Below are 12553 nucleotides of genomic sequence, written 5' to 3'. Positions count from 1 at the left end.
CACTTCACTCCATTGGCATTTAAGAAGTGGGGTCATTAGCAGAAATATTGGCGACTGATGAATTCTGGAAAAGGGGTGGTCATTGTCTTCAGTGTTGTACCTACTGAGATGCCTAACTGAATCCTATGGATAGTTTAAAAAGGCATGAATGCTAGAAAGGGAACTATGGAGAGAAGAGGGTTAACAGGGATAGGAGGACCATTAGAGAGGCCAGGGATGTTACACTAATCAGAATCCACTTTATATTTGTAAAGATTGCCAAAGAACAAACTCAATAAAAAGACAGAGAGCTAAGGATACACACAAAATCATTGTTCCACCAGGAATTGAAGGCATAATGATGTACAGGTGGACTTTATTCTACAAGCATTGGAAGAGCTATGACTCTTGGAAAGTTGGTCGATATACTCAATCTTGCTTATCTATTCTGGGATGCAGGAGGGCTCAATTTTTCCCTAGAATGAGCTGAATCTTTTCAACTGTAAGGACTGCATGCTAGCCCTCTTTGGGGTGGTACAGCATCATGGCTAACCGTTTTGAAGTCAGACACAATGTCTCTCCCACCCTACCTGGTCCCCAGGAAGCCACTTAGGTGGGCCATGCTTCATTACTAATATTTAATGTGAAGATGTGATTATCTTTATCACCTCTTCATCAGTTCCTCTGATGTTTAAATTTGTTTATGTTTTCTCCAACAGTCAGTATCCGTGTTCACTGAACCTTCTTGCCTTCACCCGCAACTAACAACGGTGGAGCCTCTCACCTGGTGGCCGCAGGCAACAGATGCTGGTCCTTCCTCACAGGTGTGATGGGAGGTTTTGCTATTCGGCTGCTGCCCAGAGCACATGCCAAGAGACAGACAGACAACCCCTCAGCACATCCAGGGAGCAGCTGATCCTGGTACCGAAATAACCCCTCCAATCATACCTCCCATTCTGTTTGTGGCTCTGGAGTCTCTGAAGGGCTGAGGGTACTGCCTGCACTAAGATGAGGAGGCAGGAACACAGTCTTAGAAAGAAGCTCTGGACCTCAGAGACTTCCCTGCCCCTGAGAATTTGGAGTAGTGGCAGGAAAAAAAAGGAGTTTACTAATACCTTTTAGAGATTTAAGTAAAAAGGCCTGCAGATCATTCTCAGTTAGAGCGATTTCTTTTTTTAAATTATGTGCATGTGTGTGTGCTCTGTGTGTGTGTTTGGGGGGGTTGTGTTTGTGAGTGCAGATGCCTGCAGTGACCCCAAATGCACTGGAGCTGGAGTTCCAGGCAGTTCTGAGCCACCTAACATAGGTGAGGGCTACTGAAGTTGGGCCCTCTGCACAGTGCAGTGTGTGCTCTCAAGTTCTGAGTCATCTCTCCAGAACCACATGGGCTGATTTCTTCTTCAATGTAAAGACCGTGCTTGGAATGTGAAGTATGTAAGGGTGCAAAACAAACAAATAACAAAAACTGTTCCAGCTTTCAGTTGATTGATACTTAGTATAGAGAAGAATGCCAACATGGAGCAGACAACCTGTCTATCTACGGGTATATAACCTGTTTAAAGAAACATGACTGGCGTTGAAGATCCAGGAAAGAATGGAACAATTCAGACAAGGGAGTTAGTCTTCCTTCTTCCTGCCACAAAACAGCGATGTGTACAGTTAATACAGGCCAACAAATAGAAAATACATGAAGCTGAAATTTATTAGGAAGAGGAAAGAGACCAGCAGGGGGTGGGAGGAAGACAAGTGAAGGTCATGAGGGGTGAACACGATCAAGTACATTATATACATGCAAGAAAATGCCATAATGAAGCCATTTTGTACAATTAATACATACTAATACAGTTTTAAACTTTATTATTCCTCACTCACATATCTCTGTGTGTATGTGCACATGAGTGCAGGTGGAAGGAGTTGACAGATTCCCCAGATTAAGAGTTACAGACTATTGTGAGCTGCTTTGTGTGTGTGTGTGTGCTGGGAACTGAACTCAGCTCCTCTTGCAAAAGCAGCAAGCTCCCTTAACCACTGAGCCAACTCTTTGATTTTTTTAAATTTAATATTGATACCCACTGCGACACAAATTGTTTTTTATTTAAAAGAGCATTGGGTGCCTCACACTTAATATGTCTAATCCATCCATCAGTAGATAATTAAGTTGTATACACTCTGCAAATATTAAAGCAACAAGGATTCTGCACACCCAGCTACCTGCATTTTCCAAGACAAACAGATACATTCAGTTAAAATGTATTGGTTGCCTAGGAATAATAATAATGGGATGTTCTAGCTATATTCCTTGGGTTATAACTTAAGAAGTGGCTCACTGGCCACTAGCCCATATTTGTCTTATTTTCTGTTGGGTGTTTCTGATTGTTCCTTAGGTATTTCCGATTTAGGTAGTGTTTGGTGTTTTGCTACCACATATTAAACAGAAAGTTTTATTCTATTTTTCTTTATAGTTTAAGGTTTATGGAGTTTTGGAGCCAAGAAATATTTGTAGTTCCTTTTTCAATGGTTTTTGGGATCAAACCAAGGACCTGTGCATGCTACCGTAGAGGTCCACCACTGAGCTACATCCCCAGACCTCAAGGAATTTTTGGTCCGGAAAGAAAGGAGTCTAGAGATGTAAGACAATGGTCAAGGCCAGTGAAGGGTCTTCTTCAGCACAGTGTGGACCTCCTTATTCCTCAGACAGTAGATGATGGGGTTGCAGAGGGGCGTGACCACCGTGTAGATGACGGACAGCACCTTGTTGAGGTCCATGGACTTGATGCGACTGGGACGGCAGTAGATGAAGAGAGCTGCTGAGTAGAAGATGCCCACCACCACCAGGTGGGAGGCGCAGGTGGAGAAGGCCTTGCGTCTGGCGGCAGCTGATGGCATCCGGAGCACGGCCATCCCGATGGCTGAATAGGAAGCCAAGGATACCAGGAGTGTTCCACAGAAGATGACAATGGCTGAGATGAAGTCTACCAGCTCTGTGAGGGCCACGTGGGTGCAGGACAGGTTGAGGAGAGGGGAAACATCACAGAAAAATTGGTTGAGGACATTAGGGCCACAGTAACTCAGGCTGGCAATACATGTTGTTTTGGCCACTGAGACCACCAACCCACCAAGCCATGAAGACAAGGCTAAGCCCAGGCAGACCTGGGGCCTCATGAGCAGTGGGTAGTGCAGTGGGCGGCAGATGGCCACATAGCGGTCATAGGCCATGGAGGCCAGGAGGGTGCACTCTGTGCAGATGAGGACTATGAAGAAGAAGAGCTGGGTCATGCAGAGTGTAAAGGAAATATGGTAGGGCCCCGTCCACAGCCCCACAAGCAGGGTGGGCATCGTGACAGACACATAGCACATCTCCAGGCAGCTGAGGTTACCCAGGAAGAAGTACATGGGCTTGTGGAGCTCGCTGTGATTGCAGATGAGGTAGATGATGAGTGTGTTCTCCAGGAGCGTCAGCAGGTAGAGAGTCAGGAAGACAGCAAATAGCACATCTCTTATGTCCAGTCTAGTGGACAATCCCAGCAAGATGAACTGCTGAACCCTGGTCATGTTGGCCGACTCCAGCGGCCTTTCCATCTGCAGAGAGACAAACCAGTTTTTAACATGTGTCCTTCATAGTAAAAGTAATTAGAAAGTTGTTCAGTGATTCGAGCCTTCAGGGATTTAATCATATCAAAGACTGCTGGAAACTGGCTAAGAGAAAGATTCTTCATATTCTTGAGATAAATGCTACAGCTGTTCATCCAAATGTATAGAGAGAATGTGACCTTCTGAACCTCTATGATCCATTGAGCTTTTATTTATGTCGGAAACATGTCATGATGACTATTGCTATTTTATTCAACACTGTTAAGTATGACTTAGGTACTTCTTATTTTTTTTGAAGATTTATTTTTATTTTATCTGCATTATTAGTACCTGCATGTATAACTATGCATCGCATGCATGCAGTGACCACAGAGGCCACAGGGGCCATCAAATTCCCCTAGAACAGGCGTTACAGATGTTTGTGAGTTGCCATGTGGGTGCTGGGACTTGAATTTGAGCCCTCTCGAAGAGCAACCAATGCTTTTAAGTGCTGAGCCATGTTTCTAGCACTCCTGACTTAGTCTTAAATAACATAGTTATAGTCTTTGCTTCTGTCCCACAAAGTAAGTACATCACAGCCAAAGATGACCCAGCATGGAAGCTCCTGTAGCTCATCTCAAGTCCATTCCTCTACTAATTCCATTGGATGGCATTACCCATCCCCCAAACTAGGACCAGAACAGTCTCCAACATCCAGGACATAGACTAGAGATCCAGAAAATTATACAATTTGAGAGTGCTTCTTGCTTTAGAGTATCTAGCATCGATTCCACTGCTGGGATTAAGATCCTGTGATGAGTTAGGCAGTCTTCTTGTTCTTTTTCTCATTGCTCTTCTTCTTCTTCTTTTTCTTCTTCTTCTTCTTCTTCTTCTTCTTCTTCTTCTTCTTCTTCTTCTTCTTCTTCTTCTTCTTCTTCTTCTCCTTCTTCTTCTTCTTCTCCATCTTCTTCTTCCTTTTCCTCTTCCTCTTCTTCCTCTTCCTATCCTCCTTCTCCCCCTCCTCTCATTTCCCCATCTCTCTTTTATTTCTCTTAAATATGGGTATTTTATTTTATATGTTGCTATTATTAACAAATACATTTACTAAACAATTCAAGGCAGCAATCTTCTCTTCTGTGAGGAGCTTCTGTGACTTCTTACACGACATAGAGTCAATGAAAAGACCTAAAGACAGGGATTTCAGACAAATTTAGAGCACTCATAGTGCTTATGAATCACGTTATCTTGATATTGAAGGCTACTCATTTATAAATAATTATGAATCTAATGCAGAAGGTGAGATGCCTCTCACCTACCACATAAAAAAGATCAGGAAGAGCATTTTAACAAAGCAACAGCAATGATAATGGTTTGAGGATGAGGGGAACTGCCTCACGGAGAGCCTGCTTCATTATCTATCAGATTTTTTTTCCACCTTAGACTTTTTTTTTTTGGTTTCTAATCTGTTTTTTTTTTCAGGGAAACATCCCTAATTTCCTTCCCACATTTCATTTTTAAAACTGCATTTACTTACGTGTGCATACATGCGCCACGGTTCATGTGGGAAAGTCAGAGGACAACTTACAAGACTCAGTTCTTTCCTGCCATATGGATCCTGGAAATCTGACTCAGGCTATCAGGCTCGGAGGTGAGCACCTTTACTCCCTGACCATCTCACTCGTCTCCCTCAAGCATTTCTCATGGACAAAGCATTCATGCTTCTCCCAGAATGATCACTGCTTCGTCCATCATCATATGACCTCACTATGGGAGAACAGAACAAAGACAACTGTCGTTCTCTCCCAGATCAACTAAATCCAATTTTGCAAAATTCCAGCCTCCAGATTTGATCCCCAAAGTCCTAGATGATAGATCATTGACAGCCTTTGTTCCAATTTTTCTGTCTGTGAAGATAAACTAGTTCATTTTTTCCTCTCCTTTCCTTTCCTCCCTCTCTTCTCCTCCCTCCCTCCCTCCCTTTCCCTGTGTCTGTAGATATCTCAGTCTGTCTATGCTCTTCTTTCTCTCCTTCCCCCTCCTATATTTCTCGTAAGTACATAGACATTTCATTCCATGCCTTGCTATGATAAGTAAATATATTTACTAAATAATCACCTCAATATTTTTTATCATCCTTTGCACTCATTTGGACATTTACCAAGCCAGGTTCTTAGAAGTATGATTTCTGTCAACATCCTCACAAATAGACACACGTGTCTTTGTAAACACCATACACATTCAATATTTCAGTATTTTCACCAATAATTTATCCTCAGACAAATCCTCTATCTTCACAGAGCTGATCCTTCCTTTTTCAGTAGAATCTAGATAGCTCCTTTTGTGGATCTCAGGGTCCCAGTTCCTTGCTAGAAATTGTTTCCCTCTCTAAGCCCATCAGAGAGATCACAAAGCAGCCCAAATTGCCTTCCAACCCCCACATCCCAGCACAGGGCCTCATACAGTAACTGTATCTTAGGAGACCAAAAGAGTTAAAAAATTCCAGCAAGGAGTGGGGATGGGCTCCCAATATTCCACCTCTAGCTCAGGACCTTGATTGAAGCAGAGGGAGGAAGAGTTGCTTTTCTTTTGTGGGTGTGGGGATTTTCATTGTTAGGTTGCCATGCCCTGGTGGATGACCTCAAACGTAACATATGGGAAGCATTAATTGAACTTTGTGGGCTACAAAATAAAAAGATAGGATGTTGAGTGGGACAGAAACAGGAGGTATGTTGTGGGGAGACAGGGTGAGCTGGAGGGAGGGAGTGGGGATAGATATATATCAGCCCCTTAAAACCTCTACAGAACTACAGTTGCTTGGTGTGCATACATCACTAGATTCAATCCTCAGCATCACACAAAAGAAAAACATGTGATTTCTTATCTGAAGCTGAAGCATTAAGCTCCGCTATTAGTAACTTGCCTAAAGCACAGAGAAGGCTGTCTAGAGCTAGGGTGTGCAGAGAAATCTGGACACATGAGCGACAAATCTCCTCCACCTCATGGTTGGTCTCTTTTTCTTACTCTGTTTAACTTCCAGGTTTTTCCAAATATTTAACATTTTGGTATGAACAGATGTTTATTATAAACAGCATGAAGCTGAGATCCATGGTGTCATCAGGTCCCAATTTCAGAGAAATTATATAGGTCCTGTTTTGGTAGACATTAGTTGGATGCAAGTCCACTTACAGACCCTTACATAGACTCAGAAAGTACATCAAATCCAGCTATGTTCCACACACATTTTTTCAAGAAACTGGGTATATAATAAATTATCCTCAAGAATTTATTGGGAGAGAAATTAAATCATAGCTATATCAATGACAGCTATAAAATGCAGACCAATGTGAGCCCTGAAAATGATGCCTATTATTGGTCTCTATCAAGGATGTCTCAATACTAACGTTAACTCTAGGCCACAGAGCTGCCTAGGGGCTTCTGGAACTTAGGTTTGGCTTCTATTTGAGTGTCTTTTACCACCTTAAACAGAAGTCTTACTAATTACTCATCAACAAGATGTGTTTTTAAAATTAAGGGTGGTGCTGTCACCAACCTGATGGAACCCTCTGTCTTCCTCTGAGAAGTCTTCTGCTCTAATTCTGAAGCTCTTCCTCCATTGCTGCCCCCTCCCATTGATCTCTCTTTGCCTACCCACAGCCGCCTTCTTTGCAAATCCTTTTCTGTGCTGCCACCCATAGCTTCAGATGCAGTGAGATACCCTTAGAAACACATTTGGGAAAACTCATTTGTACATACACAGATGGATACACCAGAGCTCTGAAGCCCAGAGATAGAATATTCAGAGATTACCCTGCCTAGCAGCTGTACAAAATGGACAATTTAATGTAGTTACTAAAAACTGGGTTTAAGGGTCACAGATAACTCATAAAATATGTGAGAAAATCAACAGTAAAGACATTCTTTGTACAAGGATTTCAGGGATGAAAAGGACTTTGGATGGTCCTCTTGAGTTCTACAACCAGGAGCCCTTGTGAATATTGTGAAGGCAAGAGTTAAAGCTAGTATTTTTTTTCTAGTGGCAAATTGGAAAATTTTGAGAAATTAGAATTGGAGACATGGAGAAATGTTTCACCTTAAGGTTAGGTAAAAAGGAATAAGGATCCTGACCTATTTTAACTCTAGGTATGAACAGATGTTGACATCCCTTCAATTATTACAGACAAAATTGAGAACATCCCTCAAGAGAAGGTAGAGTCTTAACTGATCGACTATGGCCTTCAATTCCCAAACCTTTGTCAAAGAAGGACAAGAGCACAGAGAGCAAACTCCGAAGAACCAGAAAGATGGAGGCATGAAGAACATGAGCTTTGGTTAAAGGTGTTTGAAAAATTTGAAACAGTTTGTCTATGGGAAAACTTAGACTCTTTAGTACTTTACACATGTTCCATAATGTAAGAGAAATTGTTACTTGCTTTGGGGTCATCCATGTTATACAATTGTGAGTGAATTCTTTGGGATGATAAAACACAGGATGAAGAAGCAGATTGTGAAGTGTGAGAGACAAGCACAACAGGATATTTCTCCACTGATAAAATTATGATACGCAAAAGCCACTTGGTTTGTCTATGCCAGTTCTGTCCTTCTATCTATTCACCCACCCATCTTATCTATTTACCTATCATCTATCATATTTATCTATCTGTCAGTCTATCTATCTATCTATCTATCTATCTATCTATCTATCTATCTATCTACCTATCATCTATCTCATAGCTATCAACACATATATTTGAAAACCTATGCACCTATGTATCTCATATCAATTATCTATACATTTATTATCTATTATATTTATTAATATATTCATAATTTGTTGCTCATATATGTATGTATCACATACCTATATATTTAAATAAGACTACTCACTATTCCTGAGGATTGAGCTATTTAGTGTCTCTAAAGTGTTCAGCATCTGTAATGTGGACCTGATATCTTGGCTACTCTATAAAAGAAAAGTCTTTGTCCCTGTTATTCCTTGATTTTATCCACAAAGAATAGCACTGGGTCGTCATACCTGATAGTTGAGAGTAGAGAAGTAACGATCCTTTCCTGCTGATTCTGACTGTGGCAGAGACGCTGATACTTATACAGATTTAGCTTCTGCTTAGAAAAGGAGATGTCCAAGAACAAAACCTTTAAATTTACCTTGAAAAGAAGTGTTCTTGGCACACACACACACACACACACACACACACACACACACACACACACCACTGCCTTTTTCTCTTTTCTGCCTTGAGCTCTTGAAGTTGCCGAGTGGATTGCCCTCCCATTAGAAGGAGTAGACATGCAAACTTAAGTCAGAGCTCTGGACCCCAGAGACTTCTGTGGTCTCCGTGGACTGGGATAGGAGTGCAGAGGAAAGCCTCTCGCTGATGCTCTGCAGAGACTGAAGAGGATGGACAGAGGCAGGAAGCTTCGGAGGCACCTTCAGTTCATGTTGTGGGGCATTGATGGCGTTTCCCAGAATTTCAGGCCCTGCTCTTGGGGCTGATGTGTCTGATGTCTATAGGAGAGGAAAGTGTAATAGAAAAGAGGCTGAAAAGGCTGCTTATTGAAAGCTTATCGGTATAATTGGATTATGGGATAATAGCCTTGTACTTGTGAGTTATTGTTTTTGACAAATGTATTGGTATTGATTCTTATATATTGATACAAAGTTAAATTATGTTGACTATTTTATGCATACATGCTTCTACCTCTGTTTAAAACATTTTTATGTATTGACATATATATATTGTATTGATATATGTATATTTTACCATATTACATTGTACACTTCTACCTTTGATTAAGATACTTATATATTGTTTATGTATTGATATATATATTTACCATATTGCAATGTATACTTGCACATTGTTTATATTTGGAGGTCATATTGTCCCCATTTATTGCACAGTTGTTTACTATTTCAGTCTTTAAGTTAGATAGATATTGAGAATAATATAGATCAATAGTCATCTAAGTTTGTCATTTATAATTAGACTAATCAGGTTCTTTAGATACATAGAGATTATATTCAGTATAGATAGATAATCTTCAACCTCTTCAAAGAGCTGCAAAAAACGGCCTTTAATCTAACTCAGAGTTCTGTGGTAGGGAGACACAATCCTTCCTGACAACACTGATCTATTCCCGAGAAAATGTTGAGCACCAAAGACACTCCACCTGGAGCCTTTCTTCTTGGTAGAACTGGCCTTTGGGTAAAAAAATGCCCATGCCTCAACTACTGACAGAGTTACAGAGTATCCGTAAATGGATAAAACAGGACTGTCATATCATGCCAAGACAGGATAAGATAGTTTTGAAAAGTTCCTTGCCTTTGAAAATGGTATGTCAGTTACGTTAGGCCTTAGCCAAAGTTGGTTGCTTCAACGCTACAAACGTGATTTTGGGTGTTTGCCCAGGTAGCCAGTTGTCTCTGTGATTTGTTACATGTTCTGGAAGTTTGATTGCACTTCCTAATTACTTAGGTAACATTATTTCCCTTCTCAGATCTTTGATGGGATTGAAGATTATATAAACGTAATTACTTTCCTTTTATGACGTGGCCAAATTATTTCTTATATAAGACTTAAGCTAGTTAGAATAGGATATTTGTATTTATTGTATATAATTGTGTAGGTTTGTACTTACTGTATATAATTTCGTAGTAGGCTTAGAACTCTCTTACTTAAACAAAAGGGGGAGGTGTTGTGGGAGTAACTTCCTCTGTCTCAACCAATAATCACTGAAGCAGGAGCCCACAGTGCAGCGGGGAGCGACTTCCACTCCGTCAGCCAATAGCTGCTAAAATACCAGCCCACTGGGGCATGGTATATTTCTCTTTTAAAAAGAAAAGCAGTTCCGGATAAGGTTTCTCTTGGTTCCGGCTCTTGGTTCCCGTGCTCGGTCTCGGCTGCTGCTCCTGGCTCCTGCTCCAGCGACTAGGCTCCCTTCCTGACGGTTTATGGTGTATGTAAGTTTTACCCCCCACCAAATAAATAACCCCTTAAAACATAACTGGTGTGGGATTGATTCGTTAATACTTATCTGTCACCTACATCCACAATGTCTATCTTTACAGTAGCCAGAGGTGGAAGCAATCAGACATCCTTTGAGGGGGGACACAATGAAATATTGTGTAACCTTAAGGAAGGGAGGAAATTCTGACATGCTACAATATGGACAGACCTTGAAGGCATGGTTCCTGTGGGAACTCCTTCAGCCAATAGTCTTTAAGACACCAGATCATTTGGGTGTGGTCTCTTGTACTATAAATGTTGACATAAAGCTTGTGCGGACTCTCTCTGTCTCTCTCTGTCTGTCTCTGTCTCTGTCTCTGTCTCTCTCTCTCCCGACTGCTGGGTTCATTTCCTGTCACCTACTCTTACAGATTACTGTGATCTGTGAGACTACCCCTAAATAAAGAACTCTTTATTGTACTCAATTCTGAGCTAGTGTGGGACTACTTTATAGCATTTATCTACATATGGTGTCAAGTGTAATAATAGTCACAGAAAAACTAGAAGGGGCTGGAGAGATGACTCAGAGGTTAAAACATGCAGAGGTTAAAATTCCAGAGGGCCAGAGTTCAGTTTCCAGAACCCCCATGGTGGTAGCTTACAATCATCTGTTTCTCCAGTTTCAGTGAATCTGATGCCCTTTTCTGGCCTGTATAGGTGCTTCACATATATGGTACAATGGCACACTGGCAGGCAAACATTCATACATACATATAATCCACTAGCCCAGAGAAGCTAAGTAACAAGGAGAACCCTAAGGGAAAATATATAGATCCTCCAGGACAGGAGAAATATACAAGACTGCCTGACAAAATTGGGAGCATGGTGGTGGGGTGAGAAGGGAAGGCAGAAGGGGGAAGGAAGGGAGGAGGGAGGAGAACTAGAGGGAACAGGATGGTCAAGATGGGGAAGGACAGAGATGGAAAACAAGGAAAGAGATATCCTTTCTCAAGGTCCTAGTTAGAGCATTAAGACACCAAAGGAGATCAAGGGGATACAAATCAGAAAAGAAGTCAAACTCTCACTATTTGCTGATGATATGATAATTTATATAAGCAATCCCCAAAATCCTACTTTTACAACTCATAAACACTTTCAGTAATGTATCAGGATACAAGATTAAATCAATAAAATCAGTAGGCCTCCTTTACACAGATGATAAATGGACCGAGAAAGAAATCAGAGAAACATCACCCTTCACAATAGCCACAAATAGCATAAAATATCTCTCAGTAACTCTTACCAAGCAAGTGGAAGACTTGTATGACAAGAACTTCAAATCTTTGAAGAAAGAATGGAAGAAGACACCAGAAAGTGGAAAGATCTCCCACACTCTTGGGTAGGTAGAAATAACATAGTAAAAATGACAGTCTTACCAAAAGCAATCTACAGACTCAATGCAATGCCCATCAAAATCTCAGCAAAATTCTTTGAAGACCTTGAAAGAATGGTACTCAACTTCATATGGCAAAGCAAAAAACCCAGGATAGCCAGAAACAATCCTGTACAATAAAAGAACTTCTAGAGGCATCACAATCTCTGACTTCAAACTCTACTACAGAGCTACAGTACTGAAAACAGCCTGGTATTGACATAAAAACAGACAGGAGGACCAATCGAACCGAATCGAGGACCTGGATATTAATCCACACACCTCACCTTCGAACACCTGATTTTTGACAAAGAAGCAAAAAATATCAAATGGAAAAAGCAAAGCATATTTAACAAATGGTGCTGGCATAACAGAATATCATTATGTAGAAGAATGAAAATAGATCCATATCTATCACCATGCACAAAACTAAAGTCCAAATGGATCAAAGACCTCAACATAAAGCCAGCCACACTGAACCTTATAAAAGAGAAAGTGGGAAGTACACTTGAACACATTGGCACAGGAGACCTTTCCTTAAATATAACCCCAGCAGCACAGACACTGAGAGAAACAATTAATAAATGGGACCTCCTAAAACTGAAAA

The 12553-nt window shown here is 41.0% G+C and overlaps 1 protein-coding gene across 1 annotated transcript; it reads right to left on the bottom strand.

The window, feature by feature from the left end:
* Positions 1-2619: 2619 nt before the first annotated feature.
* On the bottom strand, positions 2620-3558 carry LOC148123449 (olfactory receptor 6Z7-like). Its single transcript, XM_087909225.1, has one exon. It carries the CDS (start codon positions 3556-3558, stop codon positions 2620-2622), a length of 939 nt encoding a protein of 312 aa, XP_087765351.1.
* Positions 3559-12553: the final 8995 nt, after the last annotated feature.

This window comes from Myodes glareolus, chromosome 1 (genome assembly GCF_982192425.1).
Source record: "Myodes glareolus chromosome 1, mMyoGla1.1, whole genome shotgun sequence".
NCBI lineage: Eukaryota > Metazoa > Chordata > Mammalia > Rodentia > Cricetidae > Myodes > Myodes glareolus.
Note: the sequence above shows the minus strand (reverse complement) of the source record. Positions and strands in the feature narration are given on the sequence as shown.